The following is an 18,615-nucleotide window of genomic DNA, read 5'->3' on the forward strand; positions in this document are numbered from 1 at the left end:
ACAACTTCAAAAAACACCAGGGAACTTGGATTTGCAGTCCACCCTTCGGCATGTGAAGGCACTACTGAAAAGGAAGAAGTGGAGGAAAATAAGATTGAAAAATTATGAACTGTGGGCCAAGTTACTGCATGATGTCAAACAAAAAAAAACAGCGCTAAGTTTCAGCAAACGATCCACAAGATAGAGTGACTGAACCATCCAGGAATAAGCTCCAATATAACAGAGGCCGCTTGGGTAGACTATCTCTTCTCTCATTTCAACAACAATAAGCGAAATGAAGTGAAAGCAAATAAGGAAACGGGTATTGCGACAACGGATAGTGAAGCCCTCAACAGGGTAGAAGTGACACAAAATCACACTAAGATCCATCAGCCAATAGTTCTAATCCCCACAAACAACAGGGGATCCACCTGGGCGCCGACTTAGATTCATTAGCCTCCATTAAAGAGGAATGGTATGCACCCACGGAAAAACAGATAAAACGTCTGATAGCCAGGGGCAGAGCTATGGGTGCCCCTGGCCCTAATGGCATCCCCCCGATGTTGCACAAACATGACGTTGACTTCTGGAGCAAGGCTTTATTAGCAGCCTTTAAGGGCATAAACTCTACAGCCACCATCTCGGAATCCTGGAAAGGATCAATTAGCAGTCCTATTTTTAAACAGGGCAACAGAAATGATCCAAACAACTATAGACTAATCACCCGAATGCCCTCCAAATAAATCTTACGAAAACCAAAATTATGGCAGTTAACTATCAGAAAAAGAAGAATAACAGTTGGTTCCTAGATGGCCAACGTTTGGATCAAGTAACAAGTTATAAATATCTTGGAATACTAATGGACCATAAAAGCACCTTTAAACCTCAGCTAGAGTACATGCGGAGAAAGGGAATAATGACTTATTTAGCATTGAAATCTTTGAAGAGACGACTTCCTGACCTCACGCTTAATCCCTTCCTACAGGTTCTGCGGGCCAAACTGCTGCCAACATTACAAGAGTGAGGGTCTGAAAGGCAAAGACACGGCAGCCCTAGACGTTGTAATAGCCAATTCTTATGGGGCAATTTTCCATCTCCCAAAATACGTCTCCCCTGCTCAAATACGGTTGGAATTTGGGGTCCAAAGAGAAACAGTGGAAAGAAGGAGTGCTTATGTAAAAAGTTGGCATAAAATCCGAAGTGCAGAGGCAGCATCCCTAAACTCCCACCTCTGGAATGAATTACTTTGTCAAGGCAAATGCTCAGCCAGGGATTATCTGTTTGACTCCATGGAGCTTCTGGGTCTGTCTGAACTCTGGGCCATACCAGCAGATCATCTTTCCTTCAAAAAAGCAGTGAAAAAGACAACGTCCATGCTATCTGTTTTAGAAGACAAAGCAATTCCCACTAAGGAGGCACACAGCTGGATAGTGCACAGTGATTACGTAAGGCTCAAACCCCAATCCTACTTGAGTGTAGGAGTCAAAATAAGAACAAAGAAACATTTTCTAAAGCTACGATTGGGGGTTATTGCAATCAAACCCCACCTTGGACCATGGGAAATGCCGTCTATGCGGAAATTGAAAGGAGGACATTATTCATGTAGTCTATAACTGTTCCAACTTAAAGGATATAAGATGCACCTTGTTACGTCCCTTTTTCAGGTATTATGGCACCTGGTCCTGCAGGCACCACTGTTGACGTTCAGCTTAACTGCCGGCTAACAAAATTATTTGAGACGGTAACCAAGAGACTCAAAAATTTGTCGTTAACTGAAGTATGTCAAAAATAAGGGTACAGGGGCATCTGAAGGGAGCCGCCAAAAATGAATACTAGCACTTTACAGTTGCACCACTATTTTAATTTATTGCCTATAGGTTTAGAAAACACTTTTGGGATGTTAAATGAACCTAATAGTTTCCTATAGTTGCACTAGCACTTTAAATTGATGACGCCCAACAGTTTAGAACAACGTACATGGTTATGCTGTGTCATGCAGCATGTAAATCAATGGAAGTTATTGTTAGCTCAGCTCTCTCTGAAGTATAAGAATGTATTTGCATTGTCTTTCAGAACAGCCAATTGTACAAACTTGGAATATTTTATTGATGATCCATTTAACGTTGTTATAACCATATAACATATAGAGGGGCACTGCGTCATTACCCGATGACCATCTTGAGAATGGCTGTAACAAACCCAGTCGTGTTTGGTATCAAACATGTTGGAATCATACCCCCACACCATAAACAGTGTGGGAGGTATGATTCCAAGCACTGTAAAGGCCCTTCGTTGGGCCCTCAGTGCTCCCGGTGCAAGTCTTCTAGACCCGGACAGCATAACATGGCTGCTGCTGACAAGAGACACGATTCTGTCCTCCTGCTGTTGAGTCAAGCTAGAGCAGGGAAAAGCAGAACAATAGGTATCCTGTCACAGGGAGGTGTGACCACCTCCCAGACAGGGTTTAGTGTATTGGGGCAGGATGGGAGCGCTTGCCAGTGCCTCATAGTCTGTAAGCAGGGCACATTTGGTGACCTGCATGAATAGTCAAGCTCAAACCAGTTCAGGGAGCTGATGGCTCCCGCTCTGGCTTGAAACTGGACAAAGGACAGCCCGCCTTGTCGAGCCCCTCCTTAGGGAGGGACCCCTGTACTGTCTCAACCCTTTCCTTAGGGTACTTAAGGGCTTACCTGTGGGTGGGTCCCTAGATTTGTTGTGGGTCACAATACAATTCCAACACCACTTCAACATCGACCGTCTGGTCACTCTGGACTTCGCTCTGGGCATCCAGGCTGAACCGGGAAGACTCCTGCTCCTCCTGATTTCTTTACCCTGCTCGTCTGCTGCAATGTCCGTGCCTGTGCTCCAAACAGGATCCAGTCCAGGGCCTGTGGACATCCAAGACACCTGAAGGAATCTCCCTTAAAGTGAAGGAGTCACTTCCCTGCATCTGCAGGCACTGCAACTAAGCTGACAGGTCTGCTAATCCTGGGCTCCTACGGACTCTGAAAGGCTCAGCAACACAGGTGGCTGTTCTCCACATCCCTTGAGGCCTGCCTTGCTCTCTCACCAAGTTTGAGGCCAGTATCCTTCATCAGAGCCACAGGGACCGAACCCCTGTGCACCGCATTGACTTGCAGTTGCAAAGGTTTGTTGGCTTCCTTCCACCAAGATCTTTGGGCTCCAAGTAGCCCTAACCTCAAGCATCTACTGTGACCAGAATCTTTGACCACACCACATTGTTTGCACCGTTGGGCTGCTTCTTTGGTAACTGCTCGAGGTCCTCTTGTGACTCTAGTGCTTCCAGCCTGTGGGTCCTGTCGAGGGTCACATTTGAATTATTTTGGGCTCTTCTGATTGCTCGGGGCCTGCCCTGACTCCCCTGCTTGTGGTGAGTCTTCTGTAACTTGCTGGTCCCGACATTGCACCTTCTTCTACTCCTTCATTAATTGCAGTTGCCAAGGCTTGTTGGTGCTCATGCCGGACACGACCCCTCAACTCTCAAAATCCAACATGGAACAGCTTGTGTATGGCTCCTGGTCTTCCAGATTGTCGCCTGGTACGCACAGCTGCAGTTTCAAGGTCACCATCAGCTCTCCAGCAACACCTGACATTGATGGGCATTCTCTTCCGTCCCTCCTGGCCACTCCTAAGTGGCATAGACTCTGTCCCCTCTGCTTGCAGGTTCTTCACATCTTGAATCCACCTTTGAGTTCCACCAGCCACTTTCACCTTCTCCAGCAGCGGTATCTTTCTGAAGTTCCCATTTAGTTTGACAACGGTTTCGGAAGCCACGTCACACCTATGCACCCGGCATCCTTGGTGCAGGTATCCTGGTTCCTAAGGTATCCACGGGTGGAGTGGCTCTCCAACTTCTTGTCTTCCACAGGGTTTCTTTAGGGTCCACTGGGTAGGGTCCTTTTTCTTTGAAATTGCAACCGCGACTTACACATCGATTTGTACAGGGAAAGGGGTCATGTTCCTACACTGCACATGACCTCCGTGGGACTCCTAGATACTCACCTTGGGTCCCCGGCACTTCTGTTCTCTGATTATTGTCTTAACTTGAGTCATAGTTTGCATACCCACGCCTGCCAAGTATCATGCAACGGGCGTGACTCTTTCGCATTTCAGTGTGGTGTTCCGCATCACCGCACTCAAATGCATTGTCACCCATTTTAATGGCACTGTCTCCCTGCCGTACCAGCCGCGCTGAAGTAACTGGCTATGCCAGACTGCTAGCGAGTGCCGGCCTGTGACACCTGCTAGAGTTAATGATCTTGTGCACTCACTGCTGCTGCTACAATGTATCTTGGTAGCCCTGATGCAATTCCTGCCCGCGGCATGGGCCCAGCTAAGTTACTCACTACAGCCAGGCCTGACGTCACTCAGCCGAGTGGCAGTCCTGTGCCCATTCAGACATCGTAACCTGCGGCGGGCGGGGCCTGCCCTGAACAGTGGTTGGGTGCTGGCTGTGGTGCCGCCAGGAGGGGGGGGGGGCGTTGTGACCTCACGTCCTGGTTGTGGAGAGAAGTGATGTTGGATTGGTAGGAACTTAAGCGGGGAATCGACTGGAGATAATTTGGATTGCCGTGCGCCGGCGGGCCGACTAAGTCACTGTCCTGTCCGCGTCCCGGCGCATGAATTAACTCTGTGTGCGGTGCTGCACATATTTTACCGGTGTTGGACCCGGGCAGCATCACTCAGCAGAATGGCGCCTGAGTGGCCTCGGGAGCTTTGGAGTCACCGCTGCCCCGGTCCGAATTGCAAATGCCAGGGTAGAAGCCAGGGGGCCCTGTCGGCATACGCTGGATAAATGGCATCATGATCTAATTGTTGGTCCGCCGGCCCAGCAACACACATGTCCAACTAGTGCATGGGTCCGATTTTCAATTTCCTGGCTCAGCCTGTCCGGTGTAGTGAGCACCAGCATTGATGCCTAAATTAAAGCAAAGTCGTCGAGTGTAATGAATGCCAGAACACTCTGCAGCACTGAACTCCAGTAAGGATAACCACTGCTTCAGCCTACCTAGTACCACACCAGTACCAACAACATTCAGCTAAATTATCAGAGAAAACAGCACTGCAAGCATGACTCCAGTACAGTAAGCGTTTTAATATCTTGGCTGTTACAAAAGATACAAAAGGTATTTTACCCATATTTGTACATTCTTTAAACAGTGCATACGATATGAAAACATTATAAAATGTGTTTCCTAGTTGCCCTAAGGACCCCTGACTAATAATGTAATCAAAGACACAAAGTGCATTTAAAAAATGAATACAGACAATTTCATATAAAGTTCCCTTAAAAACAGTCCAGTTCTTAGCAAACTGTTAAAACCTGGAACGGTGGCTGGTATTTTTTTGCAAGAAGTGGCAATCTGAAGTGCGCAAAATGTTGGGTTGAAGTGCACACCTTTTCCATGCTGCTTTGTGATTGAATCATTTTGGGTTGCCTGCATCCTGGAATCGCGGTCCGTCCTACGGCCACGTGAAAATTCAAACCAATTGATCGGAAACGAAATCGCTCCCATTCCGATAGCACTGTTGCATTGCTTGCAAAAAGTATGTGCCACTATTAATTTCCATTCGATCATTTTATTCTTGGCATTCCAATGTTTTAAATCTTTCAATTTAAGTCTTTAAGTCTGTGTAATAATTTTAATATTATAGAACGTTTGCATTTTATTTTTGTTGATGTCTAATGCTTTATATACACATCTGATATCAGGCATATCGTGAAACATCGCAAGGGTGGGCGGGGTAAACAGGTGCGGGTGTCGTCATTGGCAGATCACTCACGGCCGTAATGGAATGCTGGTTTTGGCATAAATGAATGGAGGATTATGGGTTCTGTAGTGCAGGACGATGGAGTTGGGAAGGGGAGGGGTCTCATAGGTTGTTAAAAGGGAAGCAGGTGTGAGAGAGCAGTTTAGATGGTTTTTCGTAAAAGGTGGAACGAGATCAGGACATCTACCACAGGTATGGGAGCGTCTCTCAGACGGTTGGTTTAATGCGTATGGGGTAATTTGTGAATTAGAGCAGTGGGGCGACATTTCTACACAGTTTTAACATGGTCTACAACGCTAAACCGAGAGGGAGAAGAATGGGTTATATTATATCCAGGTCTTGTGTTGTTGGCTATTAGAGGGAACACGCCGATTGAAGCATTTAACTAATGCATATATAATGAGCATGCTACAAGTTTAGGATGTAAAATGTTTTTTGAATCTAAACATTAAGTCTAAAGTAATTGCTTATATTTGTAGTGAACCCCTGATGAAGGGCGAGGAAGATGCCCGAAATGCATTGGGAATGATATACTACTGAGGATGAAATATGTATATGACCTGCTTTATGGAAAAGGCCTGGATGGGCATACCTTCAGCATCAGATGTTTATACATAATATGGATTTCATGTGACAGAACAAATTGAAAAATTTAAAGATTTAAAAGATTGGAATACCAAGAATAAAATGATTGAATGGAAATTAATTGTGGCATATAATTTTTGCAATGCAACAGTGCTTTCTGAATGGGAGCGATTTCGTTCCAGATCAATTGGTTAATCTTAAGTGAGCACCACTATTGAGGCCACAGTTAGGGGCCACCACTCTCCGCAGCACTGAGCCCCTGACAGATGACAGTGCGATCATCTTAGAAAGGGGCAGTAGGTTAGTGAACTTCCTTTTCAGGTATTTTATAGTAGTTTCAATATCTTTTTGAAACTTTTCATATCTTGAAAGTGCGTAATTTCTTATCTTTATTACTGTCAATGCACTTCATTGCTTGATTTGACTTGCAGAAGTGTCACTCTAAGTGGTACACATGTTGTCACTTGTTGCCATTGAATGTCACTCATATGAACAGTGAAATCATGAAAATGTGACACATATGAAGTCAGAAAACCTGCAAGCTGCGAGTACGTGCTTGAGACCGAGAGACAGTATAATCTCTTAGCTGCACTAAGCTATGCTATAAAATTTGCTTTTTAGGATTCTGCGTGGTCAAGAATGATCAGATTAATAAAATCATCTTCTACGCAGCTGCAGTTTCTACCATCTGTTACTGAGAACTGCAGTCACCCCTTTCATTTCCGGTGCTTTGTAGTGGTTTTCAGATCTTCTCAGAGTTTCTTGTTGCTGAAATGGGTGTAAGTTCTGATATTTAAATGTTTCCCTCGTCTTCATTGCTTGTGAGGAAGTGTCACTCATAGTCGTTGAAATGTCACTCACAATTACTCTGGAATTATGAAAATGTCACACATAGCAATCTGAAACCTTGGCAGCTATGCATACCACTATTTTAGTATATGGTTTGGTCTTCCCCTGGGAACCACTGTGTATTCTGTGCTACTTACCTGTTTCTACTGAAAAGTATTGTGTGCATTGTGCATATCTCGGGCTAGGAGATATCTGTATGTGTTAGTGAGTGTCTTATAATAAATACATATTTTTATAAATACACTGTGTGGGTCGTTTTCACTTAACCCGTTAAGTGCTGCCGTCGGCTGTTGAACGTTCGGAGCACTACCTGGCTGGTGCTGCGCACGTTCAACAGCCGACGCAGCCCCGTCCGTTTTTTAAAACGGCCGCACTGTCTCGAAAAAACGGCCGTGGCTAACGGGTTAATCTATACCTATATGACTGTGTTCTGGTAAAACAAGCTGCTTTACACTCCTTCTGGACTAAGCCTGAAGACTGCTCTTCACAGCTACCACTTAGAGAGCTTTTTTTAAGGTTGTCTAATACAACTAAAATCACCATAAAGGTTGCCTGGATCAGTGCAAGTTGTCCACTTACATAAGTGTACATCATATACTGAGTCAGCCTTTCACAGGAGGTTTGCCATTGGTTTGGATTGAGGTGCATTTGTAGGGCTGTGTGTCAGCTCCAGTACTGGGTTAACTGTTTTGCTGTAGAAAGAACTGTCATTGGTGCTTGTAAGCTTATCCGGCCCTCGACAGTCATTCTTCTCGGTTAGTTTCCAACTGCGAATATCGCTACAAATAATCTGCATTTTGTTCCAGTTGTTCCGACCCTGGAGAAGCAGATGAGGATGAATCAAGTAAAGATGTCGCAACATGGGAGTCCAAGTGCCCACTGACCTGACCAGGAGGTAAGGAAAGCCAGTATCTCTTTTGTTAATCTCACTTTGCAGGCGCTGATAACTTTTGGTGAGCTTGGGCTCTGATGGACTCTGGTGTGTTCGAATGGGTTTTGATTGCTCTTTGCCGGGCTCTGGTCAGGGCTCGAGTCGGGGTACCACACGGGTGGACAAAGTCCCCACACTTATTTTACCGGGTGGACGCCATCCCCCGCCAAACAGCTGGACTTCACTCTTTGGCCTCTCTGGGACGAGGAGCTTGGAGCTCACAGCACGCTGCTCACACGCTGACTTCTCAGATGCAATCGCATCTAAGGGGTGGGTGAGGGGAGGCAATGTGCCCGATGGTGCAAGCCACCTTTCTGTCGTGACGTCACTTCCGGTGACAGCGTACCCCCACTTCTTTTTTTAGGACTTGTGCTCTGGCTCTGGTGGTTTGTGAGGGGCTGAGATGAGTTGTATCAGGTTGCACTTACCGTACTCAGAGGCAGCTGTGGTAGTCGCCAGGGGTTCGCGTAGGCTCTGGCAGTGCGAAAGCGCCAAAGGGCGCCAATTGGCCCTGACTGAAAGTTTGTGATGGACTCTGGCAGTCTCTGGTGTGTTATGAATGAATTCAAGGTGATTTTCGGCTCCTTCCAGAATTCACACGCACATATTTTGTAATGAATAAACTATTCCCAGAAATGCATACTTCTCAGAGAGAAGCACCAGGGAGGGTGCGCCTCAGAGAAGAACGCAGTGGAGGGTGTGAAGTTTCTGACAGGTCCTTGCAGGCGTCTTCCCTCTATTCTCGAGGGCGGAGGGGGGCTGTTTGTGACGGAAGTGGTGTGTCATTATTAACGAAGCCAATGCTCGCAGTCTAACTTTCTTCCGGTTGTAGTAACGAATTCTGTGTTTCTCTAGAGCGTGTACCCGAGGAGAGAGAAGGCTGCTCGCAGACACATCGAAGCTGGAAGTCCCTGGCTGCAGCCATTGGCCGAACCGTGCACAACATGGCAGAGGTAAGAGAACCGTACGCTCCTGCTTTAAGTGGCCTCTGTTTCCTTGCTCGCACGGCTCTCACCTTTGAGACTTCGCGGGTTGTCGGGAGGAAGTTGGTGGTCTTGGGTCACAGTGGCTTGTTTTGCTTTGTTGCAAGTTACCACGCTTCAAAAGAGCCTTTTCTTACCAGCGTCTCTTCGTTTGCGATAAGGACAATAATGACGATAAACAGGGCTTTACGTGGGATGAAAAATCAGGGAGGGGCTCTCAAAGGGGGTGGCTGACGTAATTAGGGGCGTGGCTTAAAACGTAAACTGAAAATCTGTACTTGGCATAGTGCCGCCTGCCTTAAATGTTGCTGCTCCAGTCATTACATCCAGATATATAATACAACAAGTAACATTATGCTTACAAGACAGTACTATTGGCTTTGTCAATGGTTGTTAGGTGCATAACATAAATAAGCATCAACCATGGCTTCGTTACTGTACTGAAAATGCCTCAGCTTTGAAATGATGAGTCTATGAAAGAAGTATGGTGCAGGATTTGAAGTCACATTAAAGGCAGTGAAGGCTGGCACTGCTTCAGAGTTAAGATTTGGTTTTCACCGATGGTGAGGGCAAATATTAAGAGCCCGATAGAGACCCATCCCAGCACCTGCTTGTTAGAACTGCTGGTGCTAAGCACCGGCAGGACCCGGCCCACTTAAAGCCCTGGCAATAATTATTAATTTTTTGTCATACTAACTTGTTTTTAATTAGCGCGTCTGTAATTTATAAGCACTGTAAACACCGGGGGTACTATTTCCAAATCCTATTACTTACCTCCGAAGGATGAAAGGCTGACCAGCAGTAAGCATTATTTTTGCGCTGTACGCATTGCAAATGCAATAGCTCTGGGGAATTTAGGTTTTAGAGTTGGGGCTTTCGAAGGGCCCCACATAAAGACTGCAGGCACTTAACGGCTTAGTTACAGTGCTGTCCAAGGTTCTGACAGCGGACAGTACAAGTCATGCTGCGAATGGGAAAAGCTGCGTTAGCTTCCATGCTCATCCTCTCATTGACCTCTCTGCTGGCATTGTCAACATCGGCGGTTTTTCCTGTACATCTCTATAGATTGTTATGATTCCTAATGAGGAGGGTCATTTTGAAAGTCGTCAAGTTGAGGTGAAAGACTCTGTAATCCCAGCCAAATTCCTGAACCATCCAATCCAGTTTTTAAATCTACTATGTTCTTCGGAAGGCTGTCCTGGATTCCTCTGTATCAAGACATTATACTGCTTTAATAGATTGTGAGGGGAATATAAAAGAAAGCAATGGTGTCTCACAACTGAGCAGCAAAGGCCCAGTACTCGTCCTCCCCTCCCAGGTTCCCAACCCGAGTTAGTGTTTCAGAATATGAACCTCTGGTAATAAAAAAGATGAAGCTACCAGGAAGTGTGTCACGAGGTACAGTAGTGTTCTGTTAATATTGCACAATCCTTCCCTGCACATGTGCAATAGTGTCAGTGTGGCAAGGAAATGTTTTCTGGTGTGAGGTGCTAGAGAGGAAGAATAATAGAAAGTATACACTTTGTATGAGTGCACTTACAACATATCCTGCCAAAGGATATACACACACAAGGGCGTATAAAGACAATAGGTAACAAATAATCTCTGCGCAACTCTTGTACGCCACAATTACTACCAGGTAATCTCGTCCCAGTCCTAAAAACTTCAGGGTGTACCGTAGCAGGAAGGATCTTGACCACAGTTAAGCGAAAGAAACACTCAGAGGAAACACCTTGCAGTCCGCAGTGACTTTTACTGAAAAAGTAGAAGGAATCAGCATGACACTGAGATTAACCCTAAAGCTACTGGGCCTTATCCCAACCCCCGTTCGTGCTGAGCCCTTCTTTGGCCATTTGGGGTAGTTTGTGATTAGGGCTCCATAACTTTTTTCACAAAAGGTATCCACGCCAAATTTGTGTCCTTTTTAACAACACCCTGGGGAATCTAAAGGCAGCCAGGGTTTGTGGATTTCCCTGGAGGGGACTAAGAAAATAACCAAAATATGGCTTAAATATTAGTTTTAAAAAAAATTGCGTAAAAGTGTTCCAGGTAAAAGTGTCTGATTATCCACCGAAATATGGCATCAACGAACAGTCTGCTGCAATATCCACCACTGAAATCACTTTCATATTTCACTATACTTATTCACTAGTAATTCTGTATGTGTTTCCAGAGTAGCGTGCTTTAACACCCCATCAGGGGTAACAAGCGCAATATAAATGCAAAACTTTTTTCCTCTTCTATCCTTCTGCTATCCTTCCGAATCCAAATAACTGACTGACCTATCCACAACTTAAAATTTACTTGCATGTTTCACTATACTACTTCAACAACAAATCCTCTATGGGTCTTAGAGTAGCATTCTACTCACCGATAAAAGCGCTTCAACGCCTCATCAGGGGTAGTAAGCGCTATACAAATGCAATTACAATACGATACAATACAATAAACTCACCATCTTCTCAGCTTTCAGAAACATTCAGAACTGAATAAAAAAAACATATTTTGTGCCACAGTTTTGGCATTTTTCAAAGAGGCAGCTAATTTTTCCTATTCTTTGTGCTCTCAACCCACTTCCAGTTTGGGGTGGAAATCATTGTGAAAACCATGGATGAGCCAGGTAAGCTATAGATTTTTGAAAAGAGACAAAAGTCCAAATTCAGCAAGGGGTCCTATGTGTAGATCCATCAAGGCTTTCCCAAGGAATATAACAGTTAAATAAATATTGAAAATGAGTAGTAAAAAATGGCCTTTTGTGACAAAATTTTCTTCTGTAACTTTTTGTCACAATGACTGATTTACAAAAGCAATATACCATTATGTCCGCTAGACCTTTCTGGTTGCAAGGTTATATGGAATTTATAGCTTCTCCAAGAACCCAAGGTACCCATAGCCAACAACTGAACTTAACCCTACAATGGTTTATCATTTAGTACTTATATAGACTAATTCATATGGTGATATAGGCAGAGTGAAAATGGGTTTCAGAGAAACCTATGTATTATTTAAATGGGCACAAGATATGGAGTTTTGGAGCAGTGGTTATTTGTGCATCTCTGAATTTGTGGGTACCTGTACTAGCGTGTGAATTAAAGGGGATTTTTCCAAAGGTCTTCTTTATTATGCACTGGCATACATCTGAAAGGCGCAATTGCAACAAAATCCAATTGGTAATAACAAATGTTTAATATTCTATGCTCATACAAGTCTTCCAATAGAAATGGCACCTCACTTGTATGGGTAGGCTTGGTGCCTGTGAACAGAAATGGGCCAAAACACAACATAAACGCATCACATTTTTCCACTGAGAAACGGAACCTTTTTTTCCAAAGTGGTCAGCTCTAGATTTTGGACCCTGGCTCAGCCAGCACCTAAGGAAACCTAGCAAACCTGTGCTTATTTAAAAACTAGACACATAGAGGTATCCAGGGTGGGGTGACTTCCATGGTTCTCAACATTTTTTGCCAGGATTCCTTGCAAACCTCAGACTTTGGCTAAAAACACAAATTTTCCTCACTTTTCTGTGATGGCTAGTTCTGGACTCTGGGGTGAGCCACAAACCGGCATTCCCTCAGGTATCCCAATAAAAATGGTACCTCACTTGTGTGGGTAGGTCTAGTGTCCACCAAAGCTGTACAATCTGGACCCTAGCTCAGACTGGACCTAGGTAAACTTATAAAAGCAGTACGTTTTTGAAAACTAGACACCTAGGGGTATCCAGGGAGGGATGGCTTGGGTGGATCTCACTCGGTTTTGTTTTACAAAGAATTCCTTTCAAGCTTCAAACTTTGATAACATTACAAATTTTCCTTATATTTCTGTGATGGAAAGTTCTAGAATCTGCAGGAAAACCCACACTTCCTTCCACCTGACATTCTCTCAAGTCTCCTGATAAAAATGGTACCTCAGATGTGTGGCTAGGCCCAGGGCCCACTACAGCACATGGCCCAAAACGCAACATGAGCGCATCACATTTTTCCACTGAATACTGACATTTTATTCCAATGTGGGTAGTTGTAGATTTTGGACCCTAGCTCAGCCGGCACCTAGGTAAATCTAGCCAACCAGTAAATTTTTGAACACTAGACACCTAGGAGTATGCAAGGTGGGCTAACTTGCCTGGCTCTCATCAGGTTTTTTTATACAGAATCCCTTGCAAACCTTAAACATTGACTAAAACAACACATTTTCTTCACATTACTGTGATGGAAAGAACTGGAATCTGCACAAAGCCATACATTTCCATCTACCCGGCATTCCTCCAAGTCTCCCAATAAAAATGGTCCCTCACTTGTGTGCCTAGGCCAAGTGTCCGCAAAGGAAATGGCTCAAAGCGCATAATGGACACAGCTAATTTTTTCCCTGAAAACTGACCCTTTTTTTCCAATGTGGGTGGCTGTAGATTGTGGACCTAATCTCAGCCAGCACCTAGGGAAACCTAGCAAACCTGTACATTATTAAAAACTAGGGATATCGAGGGAGGGCCGACTTGTGTGGCTCTCACCAGGTTTTTTGACCCAGAACCCTTTGCAAACTTCAAACTTTGACAAAAAAACACATTTTCCTTACCTTTCTATGACTAAAAGTTCTGGAATCTGTGGGAAGCCACACACTTCCATCCACTCAGCATTCCCCTAAGGGTACAGATGAAAATGGTGCCTCATTCGCGTGGGTAGGTCTAGTGCCCGTGACATCAAACCGCCCAAAACACAACATGGACTTATCGCAATTTCCACTGGAAAATGTCTCTTTTTGTTTGCTAAGTGGGTAGCTGTTGATTGTGGACCCTATCTCAGCTGGCACCTAAGGTAACCTATCAAATATGTACATTTTGTAAAGCTAGACACCTAGGGGTATTCCCAGTGGACTGACTTGCTTGGCTCTTACTAGATTTTTTGGCCCAGAATCCCTTGCAGACCTCAAATGTAGACTAAAAAGCAAATTTTCCTCACATTTGTGTGCTGGAATGTTCTGGCATCTGCAGGCAGCCGCAAACTTCCATCCACCCAGCATTCCCCCAAGTCTACCAATAAAAATGGTACCTCATTTGTGTTTGTAGCCCTAGCACCCATGACAGGAAACAGCCCAAAACGTAACATGGACTCATCACATTTTTCCACTGAAATCGAACTCTTTTTTACCTATATGGGGAGCTGTTTGGTTTGGACCCTAGCTCACCGGCACCTAGGCAAACAAAGCAAGCCTGTACATTATTCAAAACACGACACATAGGGTTATCCAGGGTGGGCTGACTTGTGTGGCTCTCACAGGTGTTTTTCACCTAGAATCTCTTTCAAACCTCAAACTTTTACTTAAAAAAACGGATTTTCTCCCATTTCTGTGATGGAAAGTACTAGAATCTGTGGGGAGCCACAAACTTCTATCCACCTGGCAGTTTCCTCAAGTCTCCCGATAAAAATGGTACCTCACCTGTGTGTCTAGGCCTAGTTCCTGTGACAGAAGCGGATCGGGCAAGGTCAATGAGAGTCCCCTGGCGAAGGCTCCCATTGACCTTGGTTTGAGCTGTTCCGCAAATTCGGTCAGTTTCCATCTGAAAAATTGAAGGAAAATGTGTGATGTCAGTCAGAGTTTGAGGTTTGCAGAGCATTGAGGGTAAGAAAACCTCATGGGATCCAAGCAAGCATACCACCTCAGACTCCCTTGGCTGTCTACTTCTTAAAAAATGTCTGTTGTTCATAGGTTTGCATGGGTGACACCACAGGATGGCTCTAAATACAGCACCTACCCCTATTGTTCATATCTCAAAATAGCAATTTAGGGCCTTTTGTGTTGTTTTGTCTAGGGTCACCCACACAAGTGGGGTACCATTTTTATCGGGAGACATATGGGGACCTCGTATGATAGGAAAGCTGTGGCTCCCTGCAGATTCCATTTCTTTCCGTCACACAAATGTGATGAAATTGTGTGTTTCTTACCAAAGTTTGACATTTGCATGGGATTCTGGGTTAAATTACCTGGTGAGAGCCATGCAAGTCATACACGCCTGGACTTCCCTGGTTGTCTAGTTTAAAGAAGCACTGGCGTTGCCAATAGGTCTCGCAGTAGGAAAGTTTAAGCTATTGGTTTTGTAAATGACAAAGCCCTTTATGTTTTTAAAATGAAAAAAAAATAAAAGGCATTGTTATTTGCAATTGTAATGGCTCCAACTTTCCTATTGCGAGACCTATTGGCAACGTGAGTGGTGTTGCGTGTGTGATTGGCGTTGCGTGTGTGAGTGGCGTTGCGTGTGTGATTGGCGTTGCGTGTGTGAGTGGCGTTGCGTGTGTGAGTGGCGTTGGTTGTGTGAGTGGCGTTGCGTGTGTGAGTGGCATTGCATGTGTGAGTGGCGTTGCGTGGATGACTGGCGTTGCGTGGATGAGTGGCGTTGCGTGGATGAGTGGCGTTGCGTGGATGAGTGGTGTTGCGTGGATGAGTGGTGCTGCGTGGATGAGTGGTGCTGCATGGATGAGTGGCGTTGCGTGGATGAGTGGCGTTGCGTGTGAGTGGGGTTGCGTGGGTGAGTTGTGTTGCGTGTGTGAGTGGTGTTGCTTGGGTGAGTGGCGTTGCGTGGGTGATAGTGGGCTTGCGTGGGTGTGAGTGGCGTTGCGTGTCTGAAAGACTATTACTGGGTCACTTGCATCGCCACTCGTCATGATCCCCGCATGTCCGCTTCCCACACTTGCTTAATTTTTATTAATATTGCTGCAAAGGCCCAGGGATAGCACACTGCTACCGGAGTGCTTGCTTCTGTTGCTTTGCATAACATCATGCATACTTGTTTTTAAATTTACTATTCTAGTGAAAGCTGATTGCGGTCTACTTTTAGGGTCTTGTGGCGTGTCACTGTAAAGAAAAGTTGCATTTTACTAGCTGATACCTCATGTGATTGCATCTTCACTTGTAAATCCAGTGTATTTCACCAGCGCATTCATACCCTGGATAAAGTGGGATTTGATACTGTACATATTACGGCTGAATCAGGAGCGTGGTGCATCGGCCGGGCCTGATTAGAGGAGACTGCCTGCAAAGTGCCGATAGCTCTCTGCGGCAGACAACATGAGGCCTGGGTGAGGCCTGCAATACGGCTGAATCAGGAGCATGGTGCATCGGCCGGGCCTGTTTAGAGGAGACTGCCTGCAACAGCCACAAGCTGGTGAGAGCGGCTGCTGTATCCTCGGTGTGGTGTGGCTTGGGAGGCGGCGGCTGGGGTCACACACAAACCTGGGAGTGCCGACCCGGCTCTTGGCCTTCACTCTGAGTGCCTGGCTGAGAGGGCGCCCCCTGGTACGGCACCCCGGAAACTCCACCGGTTTGCTGGCAACTAGGGATGAGATGACTGGCTCGCCCTGGTGATCTGGATCTGCTTCCGCCCTGCATTGGGTGGAACATGCGGAGTGCCGATAGCTCTCTGCGGCAGACAACATAAGGCCCGGGTGAGGCCTGCAATACGGCTGAATCAGAAGCGTGGTGCATCGGCCGGGCCTGATTAGAGGAGACTGCCTGCAAAGTGCCGATAGCTCTCTGCGGCAGACAACATTAGGCCCGGGTGAGGCCTGCAATACGGCTGAATCAGGAGCGTGGTGCATCGGCCGGGCCTGATTAGAGGAGACTGCCTGCAAGAGCCACAAGCTGGTGAGAGCGGCTGCTGAATCCTCCGTGTGGTGTGGGAGGAGTGCTGTTGCGGGGAGAGAGAGGGGAGGTGCTGGTGTGGGAGGGGGGAGGTGCTGGTGTGGGAGGAGTGCTGCTAGGGCAAGGCTGTGTTGTGGGAGGAGTGCTGTTGCGGGGAGAGAGAGGGGAGGTGGTGCTGGTGTGGGAGGGGGGAGGTGTTGGTGTGGGAGGAGTGCTGCTAGGGCAAGGCTGTGTTTGCGGGGAGAGAGAGGGGAGGTACTGGTGTGGGAGGGGGGAGGTGCTGGTGTGGGAGGAGTGCTGCTACGGCAAGGCTGTGTTTGCGGGGAGAGAGAGGGGAGGTGCTGGTGTGGGAGGGGGGAGTTGCTGGTGTGGGAGGAGTGCTGCTAGGGGAGGAGAAGCCTGATGCCGGATGGGGGCGGGAGAGCCTGGGAATGCGAGAGGCTGGGCTTGCATGCGATGCGCGTGCATGTACACGGGAACTGCATGAAAACCGCGGGGCTGAAAGCCCTTTGGTTTCACGATGTTTTCGCCACCTGAATTCTCGCTCCGCTCGATGCGCTTGCGCACATTGATAGGTCGCGAGACCTAAAAAATGGGCAGGTTTGTCTAGGTGCATGCTGAGCTAGGGCTCAAAATCCACAGCTACCGACATTGGGAAAAAAAGAAAACAAGGAGTTTGTGGTAAGGGTCATCTTTAAATTTTGGCTGATAAAGAAAACTTAGTTGCCCTGGCAGAGGACTGATGTCTTCCATGCTGAGACTACTCTACTTGCCAAATTTGGCAAATCACCGCCGAGCTGGTGGTCAGTTCAAAAACATTGACAGGAGCCAATGAAACTGAGGATCCTGTAAATGCCTTTTTATGTTTGGTGCACTACTCTATCAACATGATGGAACCGCCCATCAATTAAAAAAATGGATCTATGACAGAATTTCGACAGACAGAATTTCGACCTACACAAATATCGGCGTAATTATATCGATAGCAAAAATATCGACACCCTATGTACAACATGGTAAGTACCAAAATATCGAAAAAATAATATCGATGTTAAAAATATCGTTGTCAAATATATCGATTTTTGGGGGATTTAAAATAACATAAAAAATACTGTAAATAATACTTATTAATTACTTAAACATATTTAAATATATATAATAATGGTAAAAAAAAATAATAATACATATTTAATAAAAAAAATAATATTTAAAAATCATATATAATATATACTTACTTAACAATAATTACTATTCACACTCCAGTGGGTGCAACAGTAGGGAAAACTGACCCTGAACCCTAAAAATACCCCTTTACCCAAAAACCTAAAACTGACCCTGAACCCTAAAAATACCCCTTTACCCAAAAACTGAAAACTGACCCTGAACCCAAAAAATACCCCTTTACCCAAGAACTGAAAACTGACCCTGAACCCAAAAAATACCCCTTTACCCAAAAACTGAAAACTGACCCTGAACCCTAAAAATACCCCTTTACCCAAAAACTGAAAACTGACCCTGAACCCTAAAAATACCCCTTTACCCAAAAACTGAAAACTGACCCTGAACCCTAAAAATACCCTTTACCCAAAAACTAAAAACTGACCCTGAACCCTAAAAATACCCCTTTACCCAAACACTGAAAACTGACCCTGAACCCAAAAAATACCCCTTTACCCAAAAACTGAAAACTGACCCTGAACCCTAAAAATACCCCTTTACCCAAAAACTGAAAACTGACCCTGAACCCTAAAAATACCCCTTTACCCAAAAACTGAAAACTGACCCTGAATCCTAAAAATACCCCTTTACCCCAAAAACCAAAACTGACCCAGAACCCTAAAAATACCCCTTTACCCAAAAACCCAA

The 18,615-nt window shown here is 45.5% G+C and overlaps 1 protein-coding gene across 2 annotated transcripts in view; it reads left to right on the forward strand.

Annotated features, from left to right (window-relative positions):
* Nucleotides 1-18,615, forward strand: part of LOC147692007 (transmembrane protein 272-like) — a 274,212-nt gene that overhangs the window by 95,644 nt on the left and 159,953 nt on the right. For both annotated transcript variants that reach the window (XM_086938300.1, XM_086938299.1), the window contains exons 2-3: nucleotides 8,013-8,101; nucleotides 8,993-9,090. In XM_086938300.1, the coding sequence (XP_086794426.1) occupies nucleotides 9,082-9,090 (9 nt within the window). In that variant the 5' untranslated portion in view covers nucleotides 8,013-8,101; nucleotides 8,993-9,081. The remainder of the gene's footprint in view (nucleotides 1-8,012; nucleotides 8,102-8,992; nucleotides 9,091-18,615) is intronic.

The sequence above is a fragment of the Lissotriton vulgaris genome, chromosome 9, assembly GCF_964263255.1.
Source record: "Lissotriton vulgaris chromosome 9, aLisVul1.2, whole genome shotgun sequence".
In the NCBI taxonomy this organism is placed as follows: domain Eukaryota; kingdom Metazoa; phylum Chordata; class Amphibia; order Caudata; family Salamandridae; genus Lissotriton; species Lissotriton vulgaris.